At 39.4% G+C, this 21,958-nt stretch overlaps 1 protein-coding gene across 1 annotated transcript in view; it reads left to right on the forward strand.

The window, feature by feature from the left end:
- The first annotated feature begins 11,906 nt into the window (after positions 1-11,906).
- The window catches only part of Ddx60 (DExD/H-box helicase 60), a 94,054-nt gene continuing 84,002 nt past the window's right edge, over positions 11,907-21,958 (forward strand). Inside the window, 6 exon segments of the mRNA XM_051169803.1 lie at positions 11,907-11,931; positions 12,488-12,578; positions 12,833-13,022; positions 14,960-15,301; positions 17,195-17,311; positions 20,832-20,993. Coding sequence (XP_051025760.1) covers positions 11,907-11,931; positions 12,488-12,578; positions 12,833-13,022; positions 14,960-15,301; positions 17,195-17,311; positions 20,832-20,993 — 927 coding nt within the window.

Raw genomic sequence — 21,958 nt, forward strand, 5'->3', positions numbered from 1 at the left:
TGCAGACATTGTAGAGGCCACTAGGCTACTGACCACACCCATTCCCAGGTCTCCAGGTGAGAAAAGGCTATATATCTCGTTTGAAGAGACAACCTGTGTCTTTAACATTCCCAGATTTCCTAGTGCTTGTCTGTGAGCCCCCTGCAGTTTTTGTGCTTAAAAGCCCACCCTGAGAGAGGCTCGGGTCTACACTGGGGTCCCAAACAGTGTGGTCCCTGGGTGGCTAATAAAGTGTTTCTATCAGCTTGAACCTGTGTCCAAGTGATCTTCTCTGGAAGATAGCCCACAACCCAGATGCATTACCAAAAAGCCCACTCCAGTATGGGTAAGGACCCACCATCTCTGTAGCTCTTGTGTGACTCCCTGTGGTCTCTACTCATGCCTTCTCGCCCACACAGTTGTTTATTGCATACCTGCGCCAGTAGTAGCTTTGTGAGTCTTTTAACTTCAGTGAGATTTCTGACCCTTCTAAGTTGTGTTATTTTCCTCAGTCTTTTTCTCTCCCCTCAACGCCCCCAGGAGATGATGCTTCAGATCAGAGGAAGTAATTACACAACCACACCCTAAAGACTGCCCACTGCTAACATCAGTCTCCTCAGGTTAGTTTTAAAGCATATTAACAGAAGATAAAGACATTTAGCTCAAAACGATGTTGGAATAGCTTCCTTGCCCCTTATACTACCCAGCTATTTCTTAAATATCTTCTCTAGAGAGTCAAATCAGCAGCAGTTTCCATAAAGAGGGCTAGATCTCTGTCCTAGTGAAAAGGAGAAGAGATTAATAATTGCAGGGAAAACGGGGAGGGTTTCTTTTTTTCTGACGAAGGACCATGGCTTACAGAGTAAAGATTGGGCACACAAGCGAGAAAGACTGCCAGCCCTGTGAAGGGTAGGGCATCAGGCTTTCATGTAGGGGTCCACTCCTTAGAGATGAAAGATAACATGAAAGGCTGTGACTTCTTGTGGTGGAATATTACTTTCTTTCTCTTTTGTTTTCCTTGTGATTCTGGCATCGAACTTAGGCCTGATGCATGCCAGTGAAGTACTTTCTATCTGGGCTATATTGCCAGACCTGAACATGAATCCCTATTGTTTCAAAATCTAGTCTATGTAATTGTTAAAGAAAAATTTATTTAGTGTGTATGTGTGTAAACATTTGTGCACACACACATGCTATGGCATGCACACGGAGGCCAGAGCATAGCATGTAGGAGTCAGTTTTCTCCTATCATGTGGGCTTTGTGGATTGAACTAGGTGTCAGGCTTTATGGCTGACCTTTGCCTACAGAGCCACCTTGCTGGCCTATTATATTTTTTAAATAATTTATTTGATGACATCCAGTAAATGGCTGGAAAACTGGAAAGGAGATTAGTGTATGAGGTTGAATTTATTAATTTCTTACTTTCTGAAGCTGGGATTGAGCAGGCTTTGGTGTCAGATAAGAAATACTTGTTTCTAGGAAATATGAACAACACACAGTTGTTGCACAAATAGGTTTCTCCTCTTTATCTGCAATTGGAATAATTTGGTAAGTTTTCTATAATTTTATCAGTAGATAATTTACCAAAAGAGCTCTCTTTTTGACTTCTTGGGATGTTTTTCCCAGTTCTTTTTTAAATGTTTTATTTGTTTAAATTTATTCTCATTTCATATAATACATTCCAACTGTATTTCCCCTCACTGGACTCCTCCCAGTTCCCTCCCCCACCTTCCCTCTCTCCCGGGATCCACTCCTCCTCTGTCTCCCTTCAAAAAAAAAAAAAAAAAAAAGAGCAGCCCTCCAAGGGATATGGTATAACAAGATACAATAAAGCCAGGCACAACCCCTCATATCATGGCTGGGCGGAGCCACACAGTAGATACAATAAAGCCAGGCACAACCCCTCATATCATGGCTGGGCGAAGCAACACAGTAGATACAATAAAGCCAGGCACAACCCCTCATATCATGGCTGGGCGAAGCCACACAGTAGGAAGAAGAACAAGCAAAAGAGTCAGAAGCTAACAACCATAACATATATGCAGAGCACCCAGCTTCAGTCTCTGTGAGGCCCCTATGAGCCTTCCTTGGTTGATTCTGTTGGCTGTGTTCTCCTGGTGTCCTTGACTCATCTGGCTCCTAGAATTCTTTCCCCCTTTTCCCTGGGGTTCCCTGGGAAGAACCTAAAGGAGGTCTCTGATTTGAACTCTCTCTACTGTTTGGCTGTGGCTCTCTCTGTGTCTACTCCAGTCTTCTCCCATCAGTTGCAGGAGGAAGCCTCTCTGATAACGACTGAGCTAGACACTGATCTTTGAGTATAGGAAAATATCATTAGGAAGCATGTTATTTATTTTTTCCATCTTAATTGTTACCACTCTAATTGAACCTGGGAGAGCGGAGTCTAAGAATGAGGCGGACTAAAGTCTCATGCAATAACCATCTTTATTCAGGAAACCAGACCATTTATATGCTAAGGGTTAGGCAAAGTCATATGTGCAAGGTTCACTTGAGTTCAAGCTGAAGCTGGTCACTGGGGAAGGTCACACAAGTTTAGGCTATATACAGTGAGGAGGACAAATGATGCTTAGAAACATGTTTGAATAAAAAAGTATGATGATGGATAATCTGAAGCAAATATCATTCCTGTTTACACCTCTGAGGGACACTTTCCAAGAATAACCCATGGGGGAACACACGTTATAAGACTCTTGCCTTGTTTACTGCGAGTTTTCTCTCAAGCTTTCTGAAATCTCTGCACATGAAGAGTGTTCTGGCAATGGCCAGATAAACTTATGGAGAGGCGTATTTACTATATAGTAATAATTTAGGGACTGGAGAGATGGCTCAATGGTTAAGAGCACTGACTGTTCTTCCAGAGGACCTGGGTTCAATTCCCAGCACCCACATAGCAGGTCATAACTGTCTGTAACTCCAAGATCTTACACCCTCACACAGACATACATGCAGGCAAAACATCAATGCACATAAAAGTAAAGAAATTATTTTTTAAAAAGGAGCTAGCATCTGTCTTTTAACTTCCTAATCTCATGGTGACCACATAGTGATAGGTGTTTTTTGTTTGTTTGTTTGTTTTGTGCTTTACTTCTTGAGATTTTTCTAGACAGGCTGCTACATTGTCTTCTGTAAACCTACATTGCAACTAGTGATTTTACTCCTTAAAAGAGCCCTAAGAAATGCACTTAGGGCTGCTTTATTTAACCAGGCAGTTACTGGTCACCTCTTAGGCACACTCCAATAAATATCAAGCTTGTTTTCAACTTGGTTTAAAATTGTGGTGGTGTTCTAATTCTTGCCTGGTGGAACCAACATGACCTATGTTTGGGTTCCCAGAATGCATATAAAAGCCAGACAAGGTGGGACTTGTCTCTCCAGCACTCCTACAACAAGGCAAGAAGCAGAGACTGGAGAATTCTATGGGTGTTCACAAGCCAATGCAGGAAGAGGCGTATTTGTGCTTATACAATGAATGCATTACTTAAAAATTGTCATTTTTTTTTTTTATGGCTGAAGCTTTAATGTTTAAAATTGGAGGATATAAAACTAAGGAATATATTGGATGGGATACTTGGGTTTTCCTTCAACAGAGGAGAAGGATAAACCCACCAAGGCAACTGGCTCTGTACAAGGGGCTTTGGCACTCATTTGACTTAAATCAAACCTAATGGTTTCGTTTCTCTTCCAGTTTGCTTTTCAGTCTCCTCATGGATGGACTTGGCGAGGGAATAGCTAACTCTTGGGCACGGTGGTGGTCACTGTCAGACAACTGCAGACAGCTGTGTGGGCATTTCAGTGGCTGATGCTCCCTGTGAAACCAGAAAGGAAGAGAGCGGGACAAAGAAGAAAATCAGCTGTGCAACCAAAAGTGGATTTAGATAGCAGCGACAGAGTGCCCGCCGCCATCTGGGACAGTTGCTGAGCCACGCAGCAGGGAGTCTGCCCACCCTGCTGCTTCTTTTGGCACAGCGATTTGATAAAAAACCTATTTTGGGATGGAATGTCCACAGAACTGGAGTGTCTTCAGCTCCCAAGGTTTTCTCTGAATGACTGGCTAACAGGTGTCAAAAGGGCCCTGTGGCAGAAATATTCCAGACCCACTGTCATTGTTCTAATTTTACACCTGGCCAGGTTGCATATCTTGGATGTGTTCCCTCTTAAAAAGGAAGCATTTTATTTGTTTCTGCAGGAAAAAAAGAGGCAAATAAAATGTAGACACAGTCATGTTTCCATAGATACATACATGAATGCATTTTGACTAAAGACTTTTTTCCCTGATTTTTAAGTTAAATATCGAAGTTATGTTTACACCATTCAATACTATATGAGTTTTGTATAGAGTGGGGTCTCTCTGGATGAAAAGATGTTGGCATACCTTAATTTGAACCATGTGTTGGAGATATCTTGGCTTTCTGAAAACTTGTTACAGATGCAGATCTCAATAGTATTATTATTATTTTATTTTAGTTGTAGTGCATGCCAAGGTAAGCTCCTGAAATGACAATCATCTCAGAGTGAGAAAAAAAGCAAATATGAAACAATACGGTAGGAGGTGATTAAACTCTGCAGTGCTTATAGACCTAATGAGTTTAGAGGTGGTTATCCCCCAAGTGGATTATCACCACTTTGATGCCATGGACCATGTTAAGTCCTTGTGCTTAATTCTCAATTTTCTTAAAACACTTGCTCTCTATAATCAGATCTCCTGCCAGATCACATCATGACATTGAACTACAAGGCCTTTGAAAACTAGGAGAAATTTGCTATTACAGGTCTGACTAACATATGCTGTTCATTGCCTGCTGCAACAGTCTCCCTGTTTCAGTTTGCCTTATCTGTAGAGGGAGTCAAAGAGGCCTTGATTGGATGTCTAAGGAGCAGACAAAGAAACGAGCGAATGTGTTTGTTCACATTGGTAGAGTCTTATCAAAGACTGTCAGCCCCATGATAATGGCAACCCACTGTTCCCCATCAGGCTCAGAGGGATGCCAAAGCCTTCCTCTGGTCTGAGTGCCAACCTTGGCAATGTGTGCAAAGAGTAGTACTTACATACAATTGACCAGTATGTGCAAAATCTACACCTGCGACTCCCTCCTTCTGGTTCTTTACAGCCTGAGACTGCTCATCCACACACACCTCTCACCAATCTACCAAGACAGAGCAATGATAACACCTGCAACATACCTAATAAAGGTGCTGAGGTCTGCCTTGCTTGCATAGTGGTTCTAGCTGCATCAGCCTGCACATAGCTCACCTAATGCTCTTCTGCACCTGTTTGTGTGTGTTGGTCCTTTCTTCATTCCTTTGCCATCTCTAGTCAGGATTCCAGAACCAAGCAGGGTGGGATATGCTACCTCTGAAGGGACACAAAACACATTTAACATGGGCAGTTGGCAGCTTGCCATCACACACAGATGCTCAGGCAAAATTACTGTATCCACCCTTCTCTGTAAATACACATGATATCTTGCCAACGACTTCATCCTTTAAGGGCATCAATTTGAAATACCCTTAAAGGAAGCATAATTATCTACCAGTATCCTTGCAAGGGGCCATGTTTCATACTTGTCTTAGGTGGAGTTTCTATTTCTGTGATGAAACAGCATGGTCAAAGCAACTTTGAGAGGAAAGGGCTTATTTCACTTACTCTTCTTTACCACTGTTTAGTATCAGAGTCAATCAGAGCAGGAAGATGGAGTCGGGAGCTGATGCAGAGGCTGTAGAGGAGTGCTGCTTACTGGCTTGCTCCTCATGGCTTGCTCATCCTGGGACCACCAGTCCAGGAGTGACACTACCCACAATAGGCTAGGCTCTTCCCCATTCCTCACTCATTAAGAACACGGCCTGTAGGTAAGCCCTATAGGCTTGCCTAGAGCCAGATCTTATGGAGGCAGTTTCTCAGTTAAGTTTCTTCCTTTCAGATTGTGTCAAGTTGACGTAAAACTAACCAATACAACACACAAGTGCAAGGTACTGCCAAACTGCCTACATTCATGACATTTATTTACTAAAGTGAGGGCTGTTTCATTTCTGGCACTCTCAAGATCTCACTGTTGTCTGTCTTGGGACCCACAGTGTGAAAAGTCAAGCACTGTTTAGTTATTTGATTCTTGGAGATAGTATGTTCCATATTTGTAAATCTTAGCTTATTTTACTGACAGTAGTTGTGAATCTGTTCAGGTTAAATGGGAGCCCTGTCCAACCAAATGTTATGAAAACCATCTAAACTGAAACCAGTGAGCACTCCTATTAGTGCCTTCAGAGGGTCTGTCACTGTAATGCCACTCACGGCTTCCTCTGAGGTGTCATTGAATATGCCAGAATTTGACCATGGACTTCGATAAAAAAATATGGCCTTCAACGGCCAAGTGTTACACCTTCTTGAGGGACATGAATTGGTAGTGTACTGGACGCCCCTAGACAGAAGCTTTACAGACTACAACTATGTCACCTTCTGTACCACTTGCCTATGATAATTATGAACAACTAATTTGATGGAATATAAATCAGATCTTTTTCCTCAATGGTCAGGTGTGGAAAAAAAATTGACTTATCCAGAGTACCAGATTGTAGAGAGGGAAGGTATAAAGCACAAAGTGTTGAAGGGGCTAAGTAGAGGATGGTTGAAATGTTAGCTTGTGTTATTTACCCTGACAAGACAAACACTCAAGAATTCAAGGAAGCTAAAGCACAAGACATAAAGTAAAGTCAAAATGGTATGTGTGCTTATCAAACCCCTGGGGAAAAGTACAAGGTGTGGCAAGGAGCAGATGGTGGATGTGCAGCAAAACAAACAGAAATCTCAAAGACCATGACGTAAAACTTAGTCCTTAGCTCCTATTGGGCATGTATATACTTTGGGGGTATCCTATGGTTTAAATGTGTCACCTGTAACTATGTGTTATAAACACATTTATCAGTGCAATCAAGTGGGAGTGTGGGCCCTCAATGGGAGGCGTTTGTTGCATGAATAAAGGTTCTGCCTTCAATAATGGATTAATAACAACTGAAAGGTTGTGAGTTGGGTCTCCACCCGACCCCATCAGTGGTTCTCAACGTGTGGGTTGTGATCCTGTTGTGAGTCAAACAACCCTGTCACAGGGGTTGCATTTTAGATATCCTGTATCAGATATTTACATGAAGATTCAAGCAGTAGCCAAATTACAGTTATGAAGTAGCAATGAAGATAATTTTGTGACTGTGGATCACCACAGCATGAGGAAAGTACTAAAAGAGTGTAGTTCAAGGAAGGTTGAGAAACACTGTTTCAGTTGCTACCGAGGAGGACTTTTTGTCAGATGGTGGCCTCTGGATTTCAAAGTCTCCAAAACTTTGATAAACACATTTTTCTTATAAATTAACCAGGTTGTGGTATGTTATTATAGTAACACAAAGCCGACTAAGACTAGAAAATCGAGGAGTATGAAACACAGTTTATTAAGTTCTTACCTGAAAAATTAGAAGTCACTAAAAGTCAAGACGACTAGAGAATGCCATAGTTTGCTTACCCCCCCAAACCCCCACAAAACTCTAAAGTGATAACAACAGCACACAGTTTAATAAAAAATTAATAAGTAAAATAACTAGTCTATTAGCTGGAGGAATTTCAGTTCTAGAATGAGAATCACTTGTCAAAGATTACGTAACTGAAAATTCTGTAAGCAGACTTTTAGTTTACATTAAGTTTTGAAACTTGGCACCATTTACTTTCTCTATATCACTTTAATCCTTATTTATCTAATCTATAGTGCAAGTTGAAAGTGCCCATCTTGTAAAATTGTGGTAACAATAGGATAATAAATACAAGGATAGTCTCATGTCACGGAGCTCATAGTAGCCTCCTTAGTGGTAACAATCTGTAAGTTTTCTACTAGCAAATATGTCATGGGTTTCCTACTGCATTAGCTTACAGTACTGTATTACATTTTGTTAGTTAGCTTGTTCATTTTTTTTTGGTCCCCTGTAATGAATTATTATACACTTAGTGTCTCAGAACAATTTATTCATAGACGGTTCTGAAGGCCAGATTTTACTGGGCGCAAACCAAAGTGCCATCAGAAGTGGTTTCTAGAAGATCTAGAAAAGACCATGTGTTCTGTAATACTAACTAATAGCATGACTGTTATGGAGGGAACCAGCCATGCTCTTATTTTAGGATTTTAGATCTGTTCTACAGGAGGGATTTATGCCTGGTCCTGTAAACTTAGTCCAAAGCCCATGGCTGGGGAAGGTGTAGGCCCCAAGGGGAATCTACTTCTGTTGTTTTGCTACATAGATACGATGTTAAGCTTCTGTATATTTGTATCTATACTCATGGTTTTGTGCTGCTCCTTGCTTTGATCTGAGAACCATCTATCTTCAGTGGGTGATGGTTAATGCAGAGACTAATGAGTGAATAAATGACGGCAGAGTGCTTATCATGAAATGAAAAATCTGTTTCCTCCCATCCAAGGCTAAGGGAACATCATGGAAAAGTGTGGAAAGAATGTAAGATCCCCAAATGGAAAGAGCGCTAGGAAACACTGCATTCTGGACACTACGTGGTTGTCACACCTGTGAACTTACTGCGGCAGTGCCTATCTGCTTAAGACAGTGCCCATCAATGTCCCATCATGGGTGAGAGTGGGGCTCATGAGGTTTCCCCTCTTCCTGAGGACCCCAAGCAGTTGATATTGGCTGGTAGAGTCATATTCCTCAGTTGTAGCCACAGATGATTTGTCCTTGCTCAAGCAAATAGCCTCAATCAATGCTCATGCCAGCAATCCTTGTTAAATCCCATGGGACAGGAACAACAACAAGAAGAAGACATTAAAACATGATGGAGACTTGGGAAGAAGAAAGGGTTCAGTGGGAGGGGGAGGGATTAAGAGGACAATATGATCAAACTAAGTCACATATATTTAATAAATTTGTGAAACAGTAAGTTAAAAATAATAATCATAATAGCAAAAATGAAAGAATTGACTCTGGCTGTCTCAGCAACCCAGGGCTGTGTCTCCCGTCTTCTAATCACAGGGATTTTTGTCTTCTGTAAGCCAATTAAAAGAGTCAAATAAACAATGAAAAGCAGAAAAATAAGATTTATCCAATATGGCCATAATGAAAAATTTGGCAGGAAGGTGCAGGGAGTCTCCACCTGCACCTTCAGGGTCCTTGTGTGAGGGTAGGATTGAAGCAGAAGGCAAGAGATAATGCTTAACCAAGGAATTTGGCCAAAGAATGGTTCCCTGACTTTTCTACCCTTCTCCTGCAAGCTGTCTCTTCTACACGGTCTCTTATTTTATAAGATTTAAACCTTTGGAAATCCCTGGGGACATTTTAAATTTTGGCTTCTATCTTGTTTTAATAGTCTGATAGCTTTACCCAGCACGTAAACAAATGGTAGCTCCTATATTCTAAACAAAGAAATTCCTTCTTCATTGTTGGGACCAGAGTTGGATGGATCTCAATGATCACTCCAGGATACACTCCTTGTATGGTGTTTTACTGATCCAAGGGTCCCTCCTTCTATGCTGTGGAAGGGCACATTGAAAAATACCCTGAGCCTGTGCTCTGTGTGGTGTGATTGAAGCTTTTGGACTTTCAAATCCTACCCTGATCTGTTTTCTTTACCAAGAGCTTTTCTGAGGTGCTAGCTTACTCTCAGTCAGCCTAATAAGCATGGCAGTTTGTAACTTCCAGTGGGTTATTTCAATTTGATTCCTTGGTTTGTGGTCTTTCTATTATCTTCACAGGTTATTTCTAAATGACTCCATTTGTAATCAGATTACCTGCCTGGACTCCTGCCTCTGCCATGCTAAGACCCTGATTATGATTGGTTTTGGCCCACCTGGGACAATCCACTTATATCATGATTCCTTGGTTTAGCCTGTTCTGTATAGTATCTGTTACCACAGTTACCATAACACCAGGGAATTAGGACACCGACCTCTACTGGAGGAAGCAGGAAAGGGCGGCATTCAACTTACCAATATTATTGAGAAATATTGCTTTAGAAAAGGTTGGATGTTAATTTCAAGTTCTTTTGTTTTCTTTCTCAATATTACCATGGATAACTCTCCACAATTTCCATTAAACAAAAATAAAAAATAAACATATAAATGCTTGACGGACACCATTCCTACCTTTTATTTTTTATTTTTTGAAAGATTGACTTGTCATTCACTGGGGATCCAGGCTTTTCTTTTGTGGGATTTTAATCTTATTAGTAAAGACATTTTACAAATACACTAGAAAGGAAGGTCAGTAACTATTTTGTTAGATTTTGAGAGAAAAACAACAGGATAAATGAGATGTAAATGTAGCCACGGTGGAGAGAGATGACAAAGAAAAGATGTGTTGCTCTTTTGAGTGAGAATCTGGGGGTTCAGAAGCTGCTTGAGTAAGGACTGTGAGAAGTCCAGATTGAGAGCCAGCGTGCTTAGCAGTTGAGTTTGTTTCTAAGTAGACAGAAAGGCCAAAAGAAAAACTTCAAGCGTTTGAATTAGAACACAGAAAGGCAGACACTTAAAGATTTATGAGCAACTATATAAGGATGGGGCTGTGAGAGGTACATTATCTTACGAAGGGGATGGTTACTCCCCATCTCCCTAGAATGCCCTTAGCCAAGTCAGCTCTATTGAGAGCTGGTCTTCCAGCCAAATGATACACACACACACACACACACACACACACACACACACACACACACACACAATTTTACTAATTCTTTATTTTCCAATCTTTGAGGTAGGTCAGAGCCTCACATCTCCACCTAAGGTCAGAGGTAAACTCAGCTCCCGTTGTCTCAACCAAAGGGACATAGGCTTCTGTGAATGGGTGTCAAGGAAGCCCAGGTACATCCACCTTTTCATGTAGTATTTTAATGTTAAGGGGGCTCTAGTGTGACAAAGCAAAGAGGGGAGAAGTCAAAAGCTGACCACGAGGGAGGTGTCCATCCTTAATGGCCTTCAAAGCAGTGCATGTTTGTCAAGCTTCCACACACATTTATGACTTGAAAATTTATTCTTCCCTGCATTCTGTTGCTCTTTCCTCATGGAATCGAGGTCTGTTCATTCCTTACCTAGCTGACAAAGCAGCCTTTGGCCCCACTGTGGTCAAGATCACACACATGCAAGAGTTCCCCACTTTGGAGAATTCCAATACATTTTCATAGTCCAAACCTTCCTAAAATTAAGCAGGGATACTAAGAAAGTGAGCTTTCAAATCCTAATCGCAGGAATCAATAGGTTATATATAAAAAAGAAAGAAGCAGAAAGGAAAAGAAAAAAAGAAAGAAAGAAAGAGAAAAGAAAAAAGAATCACCAAAGCAGAGCTCCATTTTCAGTTTGTTTAGTGGTGCTAATCAGCCAGAAAAGGTCCCAAATGAATCAGTTACCACTTTAATAATAACAAACTCATGTATTCTCAAATTCCTTCTGACTCCAGCTAAATATCTATGGGAACAACAGGGACCACACCCAGTGCTCTGCGTCTATAGTCTCTCCGATGTTGCCTTGCTTAGATGTTCCCAGATTTCCCTGTCACAATCAATTCCCTTCTGACTTACCTCAAGAATCCAAAAGCCTCCGTTTTCCCTAGCTCTGACTTTTTAGAAGGATGCTAATAGCCACACTTCCCAAATCAGCCTCTTTGATTGGTGATGAATGGAAATCGAAACTTAAATCTTCAGAGAGGAGAAAGGAAACTGAAAGTGTTCTCCAGGCATAAAAGGCAGCCTGGGAGGCTCAGATGCTCCCCACTTCCTGGAGCAAGTGGATCCTGCATTTCCCTGTGAGACTTCAGTGCATTCTAGGCTCCAGGAGCGCTATTTAGCCTCTCTCTGTGTTCCCAGTCTGGACTTCACGGTGAGACCAGGCTTCTGAGTCCTCCAGGGGACTGTAGCGTCTGTCAAGGTCAGAGGTGTCCAGAAATGGGGACTGGAGCAGAGCTGAGCAGTCAGGACTAGGAGGTGGTGTTCCAAGGGCTTTGGAGCACAGACCCACCTACCTCAGGGGTCAGCGCCTGGGGAAGGGGCATCAGTGGAAGCAAAAAAGAAAATGTATGGTGCAGGGTCTTGAGGGCTCTTCTTAAAGGGGGATCTGGGCTAGGGATCAATAAGCAGAGATGTTGGATGTGTGCACAGCCAATACAAGTCCAGTATTGGCATTAGCAGTCTTTCTTCTAGGTGCAGAATTGGGCGGGATCCTACTCCAGAATTGGGGAGTAGGAGCCTGAATGTGAAGATCACTTTTTCTCTTTCTTTGCAGATATCCCATTTCAGTAACAACGACCACTGAAAGGCAACAGAGTAAAGGATATTTGTATTTTTAAATATTTCCCATTTCAGGTTGGAGGCACAAAAAAGCAGCAAGAATGGGTCATTTTAAATTAAAAATAACATTTATAACATTATGAAATATATACTTCACAGTTTGAATAGTTAAAACAACTGCATTACTGTTTCTTATTTCTCAAATGAGCATGAGCTCTCTTAAAAAGACTGACTAAAAGTATTCATTGTCTTTCCCTTTTTAGAAGAATCCTGCATGGAGTTTTTAAAGGATATGTCACAATTAATCTTGGAAAAGATGCCAAAGGCTGAGTGAGTATTTTTGTGGTAATCAAGTGTTTTGAAATCATGTGTAGTATTTTTCCTTTCTGTAGAGCTACTTGGCCTTATATGATTATAGTAGTCAGCATGTGCATCTGTCTTTATGTTTAGAAAAGTAATTATATTAAACTATGTATTCAACAATTTAGGTTATTAATGATGATGAAATAATAACAACGCTCCTGTTTTGGGGTTTTATATCATCCGTATGAATTTTGTTATAATACTTTTTTGTTTTGTTTTAGCTATTCCAGCTTGTTCAATGATTTTGTTGAATCTGAGTTTTTTCTGATTGATGGAGACTCATTACTTGTCACATCTGTGTGTGAGATGTCGCTTAAGCCAGGGCAGAGTCTCCACTTCTTCTACCTGATTGAACACTGCCTCTTGGACATGATTAACAAAGGGGGGCAATTTGCCATCGTTTTCTTTAAGGTAACACAGACCAACTGATCTTTCTGTTCTCTGATGAGTGGAAGTGTAATTAAGTTAAATAATTTCTCACAAGGTCTCTTGTACCTGAAGCTGGCTTTGGACTTATGATCCTCTTGCCTCTACTTGCTAAGCGAAAGGATTTCAGGTGTGCACTGCCACATCTGTTTGTTGGAAACAATAGGCCATATGGCCAATGTTCAGCCATCTTGTCCAAGTCTGCACCTTTAAGTCTCTGTTTTTCCCAGAGCTTGCATTTCACAAGAAACTAGCTGACCCTTTTGTGGGTCAACAGTTAGACTAAAGGCAGATAGAGATGGAGCAACCCTGGTATGGTTTAGCAGTTAGACTAGACAAAGATTGAGCCAGATACCCTGTGTGTCAGGACATTATGACCTTGCCTGGAATTCCCTGTGTTTTGAGAAAAGCCTGCAGCTGGGTTGCTATGGCCATATGCTTCCCTGCCTTCTGCCTTATAAAAGCTGCTCCCTGACTAATAAAGTTTGAGAGTTTGATCAATCAGACTTGCTCTCCTTCTTTGTGTCTTTCATTTCCAACAGGTGTCCTTCCTCCCGAATTTTAGTCAAACCCTGCAGGCTGGGGCATCTGTCTATAACTAAAATTGTTTTATTTTAAGTAAAATGTTATGAATGTTTTGGCCTCTGATTGTAAAGTAAAAGGTAATTTTTAACAGTACTACAAGTGACATGGAGCCTAGGGCCAGGAGGATTGAAGTCTGAAGCCTGCCTAGACCTCACACATCGAGTCTAGCCAACCTGAAAAGATTTCTTAAAAGAAAAATAAATCCAGAGACGCATCATAAGTAGTAAAGTAGTGCACCCAAGGCTGTGCATTCAATTTCCAGTCCAAAAAAAAATAAATAAATAAACACGACAAACCAAAACAGAAAGCAGAAAAGAAAATAAACAAAAAGTCAGAATATTTAAAGGGAAATAGAGAAAAACCAATCAGCTGGAGTTGCAGTGTTCAGGAATAGACAGAATTAGATCGTTTTGTAATGTGCAATGATGGGACTTTACTAAACCAACACGGAGTCGCAAGAATGGGTGAGCCTCTCAAGAGTGGCCGTACTGACCTCAATTCTTGTCCTTCAACTCCAAGAACTACTCTGCTTTCACCACCCAGCATGCAGTTTATTAGAGCACATTGTTAGGTGTGTTTGAGCCCACACAAATTCAGTAGCCCTACTGTGGTATGTGTGCGGTGTCACAAACGCCTATGAGAGAATACCATATTTGGTCTAATTAACACAACTTGACAATTTCAAATGGACTGTATATATACCTGCCACCATATCTTCCTCTTCTTGTACTGAGAGCCTCTAATGCTCTACTTGGGGAATTTGTGTGTGGGTTTCATCAATGAGTTTGCCATTTACGTTTGCTTACATTTCTGAGCACTGCTGGCCAGCAGAACTTTGCACAGGGAGCTAGGGCTCTCACTCTGTGTTTACAAGTAATTGTACAGACCTTTGGTAGGCTGAGAAAAACCCATGCTGTTTAAGAGCTGCCACTGCACCCTGGAATCACCCTCTAGACTAACCTGATCCTATTCAGCTCCAAGATCCAGATAATTTACAATTACAAATGACTATTTTCATAGTTTTTTCCCTGTCCTTTGTCTTCTTGAAGTGAGGTTGGATGCGAGAATGTTTAGAAAAATGGAAGGCAAAGAGTGGTGAACTCTGAGAACTATGGGCTTGCTTATGGGGCTTGCATCCATGCTTTTAAGTCCAAAGTGTGATTTATAGCATTAATTCATGATACAGCAAAATTCCAGGGTCAATTTACTGATTATAGGATATAAAAGAACCTGCTGCATTATATTCCTCCAGTGACCATGATAATATGTGTTATCTGAGTGTAAAATACTAAACGATACTTTTCAAGTAACACCCGTGACCTCCTCCTCCTCCATAGGATGCTGAGTATGCATACTTCAATGCCCCTCAACTTCTTGCACTGAGAACTGCTCTAATTCTGCATCTTCAGAAGAATACCACCATTGATGTTTGGACTCAGTTTTCTGGCTGCTTGTCAGAAGAGTGGAATAGTTGCTTGGACCAGAATTGCCCGTATTTCTTGATCCTGGCCGATGAAGGCCTGAATGACCTGCAAACACACCTTTTCAACTTTTTAGTCATTCAGTCTTGGGCAGCAAAGGTCAATATTGTGCTTTTCTCAGGGCAAACATCTGACATCCTCCGGCTTTATGCATACTTTATGCAAAGCTCACATAGAAAGCAGATGTTTTTCAAGAAGGTAATGTAATTTTTAAAAACAGCTATCTTGATTCAATATTGGCTCTACCTGCAATATAGTAACTATTATAGATTTAATGGAAAGACATACAGGTTAACAGTAACAATAATTAATTGTGATAACTTTTAGTGCTTTGCTGAATATTTCTTGTCATATAGTAGTTCTTAACACATTAATTATTTACAATTAACATTCACAAAAATCAGGCTGGAGAGATGGGTCAGAGATTACAAGCATTGTCTGCTCTTCCCAGCAACCACATGGTGGCTCACAACCATCTATAAAGATATCTGGTGCCCTCTTCTGGCATGCAAGTGTACATATAATATAGGGAAAACACTGTATACCTAAATAAATACATCTTTAAAAAACATTCAGAGAAATCCCATGAGGCATGCATAAGAGTCAATCTATAATTGAAGGTTATGAAATAGATGCTCTGATAAGTAGCCTGTTCAAAATCAACACCAAATGGGTACTAGACCAGAATGTAGACTTTATGAGAAGCAGTGTTACCCTGTCCCCTGTGTCCTTAAACATTGTGTAGTATGTGAAATTCAAGTTAATGAAGGCCAGGAAGACATGAGATTGGAAGCAAAAGCATGTCTCTGTTGCTGAGATCTCCTACTGAAATGATAGGTCTTTAATGTGAATACACCAGAGCAGGTTAAAGAAAGAAAAGACAGACGGATTTATTTCTTCATAAATAACTTCAGTGGGCAACTCACTGGCTTTTCAAACAATCACAATTTAAATTCCATGATGGTATTAGTTTCCTATATTGGCATATTTGAGAACAAATTTGTTGAAAATTTCAGAGTAAAGCATGTTTACTGACTATAAATACATCTACCCTGCATATATGTTTCAATCCATATCTCATCAAAGTAGCTTTAGAACCAGTTAACATGTGTTCTTCTTGGCGAATTACATCATACCCATTGTCACACATTTGCGTGCATGCAAATGGTTGTTGTGACATGACAGGGTAGTTTATTTTGCTTTTGTTAGGATTCCTATCATTAAAGTATTCCTAACTCTGACTGGCAACTAGAAGCAGAAGCAGGCCCGGGCTTCATTTTAATACCTATGGCAAATGTTAAATACTGAATTTGTGTTGTAGTTCTTTCTTCTTTTAATGGACAGTGTCTTAGTGTATAGCTCAGGCTGGCCAGCAACTCACAGAGATCTACTTTCTTCTGCATCCCTGAGTGCTGGGATTAAAGGTGTGTGCCACCATACCAAGCCCGAGTTTACAGCATTCTATTGACAGCATTTTCTATATCTGAGTTCAGAAAAATCTTGCAAACATTATGCTAGAAAAAATTTTTACTGAGGATTTTATTTATAAAATAATTTATTCCCTAATTCATTATAGTTCTCCTTAATTATTCTTTTTTCCCCTTTCATTAACCAATTTGAGGACTACTTGAAATAGAGTAGTGGAAATGCCGTTGGAAGGGTTGGTGATGACTGTTTCCAGTGCCATAGATACCTGTGCAGAGATGCTAGTCTCTCCCTTAGTGCTTGGTTGAAATTTGTCATAATGAACTGAATTTTTTTAGAGGGGACATCTACAAGTACATTACATTATTATCATGGGTGACCAACCAGATTGATTTAGTAAGTATGTTTAAAGTAACTACATTTTATATTATTTATAACTTTGTGAAATTGATAAAAAAATAAGGTCTAGTCTAGCAATTTTGCTAGAAAGGACAACCAAGTATTGAATGAAAAGGCTTTTAAATATTGCTTACTATCTTCAATTACATTAGCGTAAAATTTAAATTGAAGACTGCATTGGATCATGATCGTATCTTAAATGTCTGAGCTTTGTCATTGGGAAATAATATTTTTATTTATGGCAACATATCACACTTTGTTTTGCAGAATAAGAGCATAATTATGACTGTTTATAAATCCCTGATCCAAAGGTTGGAAAAATATAGAGAGATGGCTATAACAACTCTGTTTGGAGATATAAAATTCAATAATATGGTGGGAGAGGTAAGAGAACTGGAAAAACACCTTTTAGTCAAACTATCTTTTAAAAAATGTGTGTGTGTGTGTGTGTGTGTGTGTGTGTGTGTGTGTGTGTGTGTGCGCGCGTGCATGCACTGTGTGTACTGTGTGTATGGATGTCAGAGTATAACATTCTGTATCACTCTTAGTGTTTCACTGTGTTTGAGACCAGCAAATTTCCAGGGATTCTCTGGTCTAATGGATATAGCAATAGGCCTATTGTAGCGGGAGAGAGTAGGAGAAATACTGGCCACCTTTCCCCTGCTCTGGGTCTGTGTAGAAATGTCTATATATCCCCCTGTTATGTAGGACTAAGAGATAGATATGTCTAGAGTCTTATGTAAAGAATATGACCCCCATGGAGCTCTGATGTCATAATGCTGAGCATGCTTGGAGTGTTTCTTTATAGAATTCCTTGGGTAGGAATGAAAGCTCGTGACAGAATGCTTGCCTTTTCTTCTCTTGGCAACATCAACACCAGTATATTGCTGGTAGCTATTGTATTAAGAAAAATAAAGATATTTTCACTATCAAAAAAAATAACATAACCCTGAGCTTCTCCTATTGTTTATATCATGAATGTACTAGTGTAAATGCACCACAATACTTTTGTTTTGTCCTTAAATGCCTTGTTGTCATGCTGCCCTGACACATTTTCAAATACCGCCTTCCTGGTATACAAATACATCATCTTTGTGTATTGTTTTGTTAACTTGGTCCTCGGTTCTGTTGGTTGTATTGGATGACATCAGTGATACTTTAATTTTCATTCTTTGTATTGTCTTACATTTATTTGTAAGGCTTTATGTACTTCATATATTACAATGTTAGCAATTCCTTTTTAATATTCTGAAATACTGTCTAGATCAGTGGAATTGTTCATTCTTTGAAAAATTGGAAGAGTTCTCTGGCTGAAAGATGGTGTGTATTTGTTGGAATGATTTTGATGACACCTTACCAACCTCATGGATATTGGTTTACTTAAGTCTAATAATTCTAAGAGAACCAGTTTTATGATTTGTCCTGGAGTATTAGCAATTACAGTTTTCCATGTTTGTTTCCATAGAAGTTTCTGAAGTAGACTTTGAAAAAAACTATGAAATGTTTTCTGTTTCATTGTTATTCTCTTATTTTTATTTCATACCTTTATGACTTTTATTTGTTTAATAATGTTTGTAGAGTTTCAGCTTGAGTTTGGAATTAACAACTAGATCTAGACTTTTATTCTCTTAGGTTATGATTTTATCTTTTATTTTTTATTTACTTGATTCTTTTATGTGTTTGAGCAGAACATTTTCTCACTTTTGGTGTTTAGTATGATGTAGTTTTCTCCGAACACTGCTTTCATTGGATCACATAGATTTTGATATAGAGACAACAATTTTCAATGTATTCTATTGGTTATGGTATTTAGTGGTTTTATTATAATTTTTAAAAAAGTATATAAATTGAGTCTACATTTTTTTTCACATGAATGACTTAATAGAAGAATGAAAATCTGGGACTGGAATTATGGGCCCATGGTTAAGAGCATTAGCTACTCTTGTAGAGGGCTTGGGTTTTATTCCCAGCACCCACATGGTGGCTCACAACCATCCAATCTTCCAGTTATAGGAGATCGGATGGCCTTTTCTGATATCTGTGGGCTACAAGAATACATGAGGTATAATAATATATGCAGGCAGTACACTCACTCTTAAAAGTAAAATGAATAAACCTAAAATTAATAAAGAAAATTAAACATTTTAGATTAAAAGATTACTTTTAAAAATGGCATTTGCATATCTAGGGCAGATTCAGCATTTCTTGTGATGGTTCTAACTCTTTAATAATACTGATCCTTTATACTTCTCACAAGATTTTAGTATCTTTCCTTGGTCACTACAAAGTCTTGAAGTGGAACAAGTATGACATGGGAGATTGACGCTATGTTATTTTTCCCTTCCATATTTTCAGCATCGCTGTTTTCCAGTACTACTATTTTCCTTTTTAACTAATGCAGAAGAGGTATTTGGTGTAGAATAGTCATAAAAACACCCCACACCTTCAGAAAGTTGATGCTTATGATATGTGTTGCTTCTAATCATGTGAATTACTCACAAAACTATGTGTGCATGTGTTTGAAGAAAATGCCTGGAGTGTTTTGGGTCAGTGATAAAAGAACTTACTTGCTTGTAGAGGATCCAGGTTTCATCTTCGGTACCCACATGAGAGCTCACAACCCATCTATAACTCCAGTCTCAGGGCATCTGTTTCTGACCTTGGTGGGCACCCAACACACTCATGGTTCACATATATACATACAGGAAAAACATGTATAACCATAAATTAATACAAAATCAAGTCTAAAAAGCATAAAAATCTCTTGCGAGTAATCCAGTGCCTTGGTCCACATGGGAATACGGGGGACAGTACCGCTAACTTTCATGAGTAGATTTGTAGTATTTAGATTCAAGAAAGTGACAGTCTTGTTACTCTGAACAGCCTTTCTTTCTCTTATGTCTGGGCTGCTTATAGTGGCAGTACTTAGAGGCAAGACTCACACATTCTGAGTGTATCCTTTAAGGGACATCAATGCATTTTGCAGTATTGAGGTGTGCTGGATATTCACCCTTTTCATGTTTTAAACATTGCTACGTACATGTTTTCTGACTTCGTTAGAATTCTTACTAGTGTGATTTTGATGGATATATAACATTTCTTGAATGATGAACTTTTATATTGTTTGGAAGTTTGCTTTTACAAATAATTCTGTGACAAACACCTTGGTGCATTTGGAGCAGATTTTGGATTGTTCCTCTAGGTTAGATCTCTAGAACTTGAATGAAAAACATTAGTATAGTGAATGTCAATTAAATATGTTGTCATATATCTCTGCTTAAGCCTTTGCCTATTTATAATATCATTAGCAAAGCGTTAAGAGGAATGACATAGCATAATTTCTGGTACCACCTGTTATTAAAGTATTAAAAGATGAAAAAGCACTTTGATAACATGAAAGTAAAAAAAACCCCACAGTTGTTATATTTCTGAAGAATATAATTTTTTCTGTTTTCTCATTATTTATGTTTCATTAGAAAATTACTTTTTAAAGTATCATGAATTTTTTCATTGATTTACAGATTTTTATATGCATATTTTAAAAACAGTTTTGTCAAAAAATCGAAACAATTTTACCATTCAAAATTTTTGCTCATAATTGCTTTTTCAGTGGAAATAAGCTATAGTTTTCATATGGTCATATCAACTCATCACTTACTATACAATCACTTATGAATAAATATAGTTTTATAAATATTATGATATGTTATAATTTTCTTTTTTTAATATATTTTATTAATTCATTCATATTACATCTCAATTGTTATCCCATCCTTTGTATCCCCCCATTCTTCCCTCCCTCCCATTTTCCCCTTACTCCCCTCCCCTATGGCTGTGACTGAGGGGACCTCTTCCCCCTATATATGCTCATAGAGTATCAAGTCTTCTTTTTCTACCATGACAGGCATGTGAGACTATATCTCTGCTTAAGCAACTCTGGCCAGAAGGATCTGACATCTGACGTGTCCTTTGCGTCACTTCATGCTCTTTGTCCTTGGAGATGTACCACTGCTTTTTAGAAAACAGAGATAAGGAAGCATCCCAGCAAGCACCGGAAGTCAAGCAGGTGTAGTTGTTACACTACTGCTTTCCCCCATTGCTATTATTATTATTATTATTATTATTATTATTATTATTATTATTTTGGTTTTTGTAGTTTTTTTTACTTTTTTTTTTTTTTACTAATTTATTCTTGTTACATCTCAATGGTTATCCCATCCCTTGTATCCTCCCATTCTTCCCTCCCTCCCCCATTTTCCCCTTATTCCCCTCCCCTATGACTGTTCCTGAGGGGGATTTCCTCCCCCTGTATATGCTCATAGGGTATCAAGTCTCTTCTTGGTAACCTGCTGTCCTTCTTCTGAGTGCCACCAGGTCTCCCCTCTAGGGAACATGGTCAGGGTCCTGCTCAAACTATGGCATCAGCCAAGGACAATACAGGCCCTATTTTATTATTTTCACCTACCATTTCTCCCATGTGGCACTGGCATTTCCCCTTGTTTATATGAACTTCAAAAAAAAAATAGGGAAATCCCTACAATCACGGGATAAAGAAGTGTGCTGTTCCATGGATTAGTGTGTTACCTACAGGTGTTTCACGTAGGATATTTTTAGCCTCAGCCACCCACAGGCAGGCCAATGGAGAACCACCTACAATCCTACTGTGCTTTGGCCTTTTTCTGTGCACATGGCATGAAATGCTCACAGACACTTTTCATGAAAGGCTTTGTGATTTCTATTCCACCTCTTAAAGCACTGACTTTCAACTTTTGAGAGTAACTGTCCTCCAACCCAAGGTATTAAATAGTAATGTAGATTGAATTCATGGTTATCTATTGCAAATTTGTCCGCAAGCTTAAAGATACTCTCACATTGTGGTGTCTTGGTGTCCTACCAGCTTGTAAGAGACTGCTGTTCTTAGGTTTCTTTATTGCAAAAAAGGTCAATAATCTGGTGGCCAGTTGAGATTTAGCTATGACAAATACTCCTCTCTGCACACCTGTGTTCACGGCCACATAAGTACACTGCGCA

This window comes from Acomys russatus, chromosome 27 (genome assembly GCF_903995435.1).
Source record: "Acomys russatus chromosome 27, mAcoRus1.1, whole genome shotgun sequence".
Lineage (NCBI taxonomy): Eukaryota > Metazoa > Chordata > Mammalia > Rodentia > Muridae > Acomys > Acomys russatus.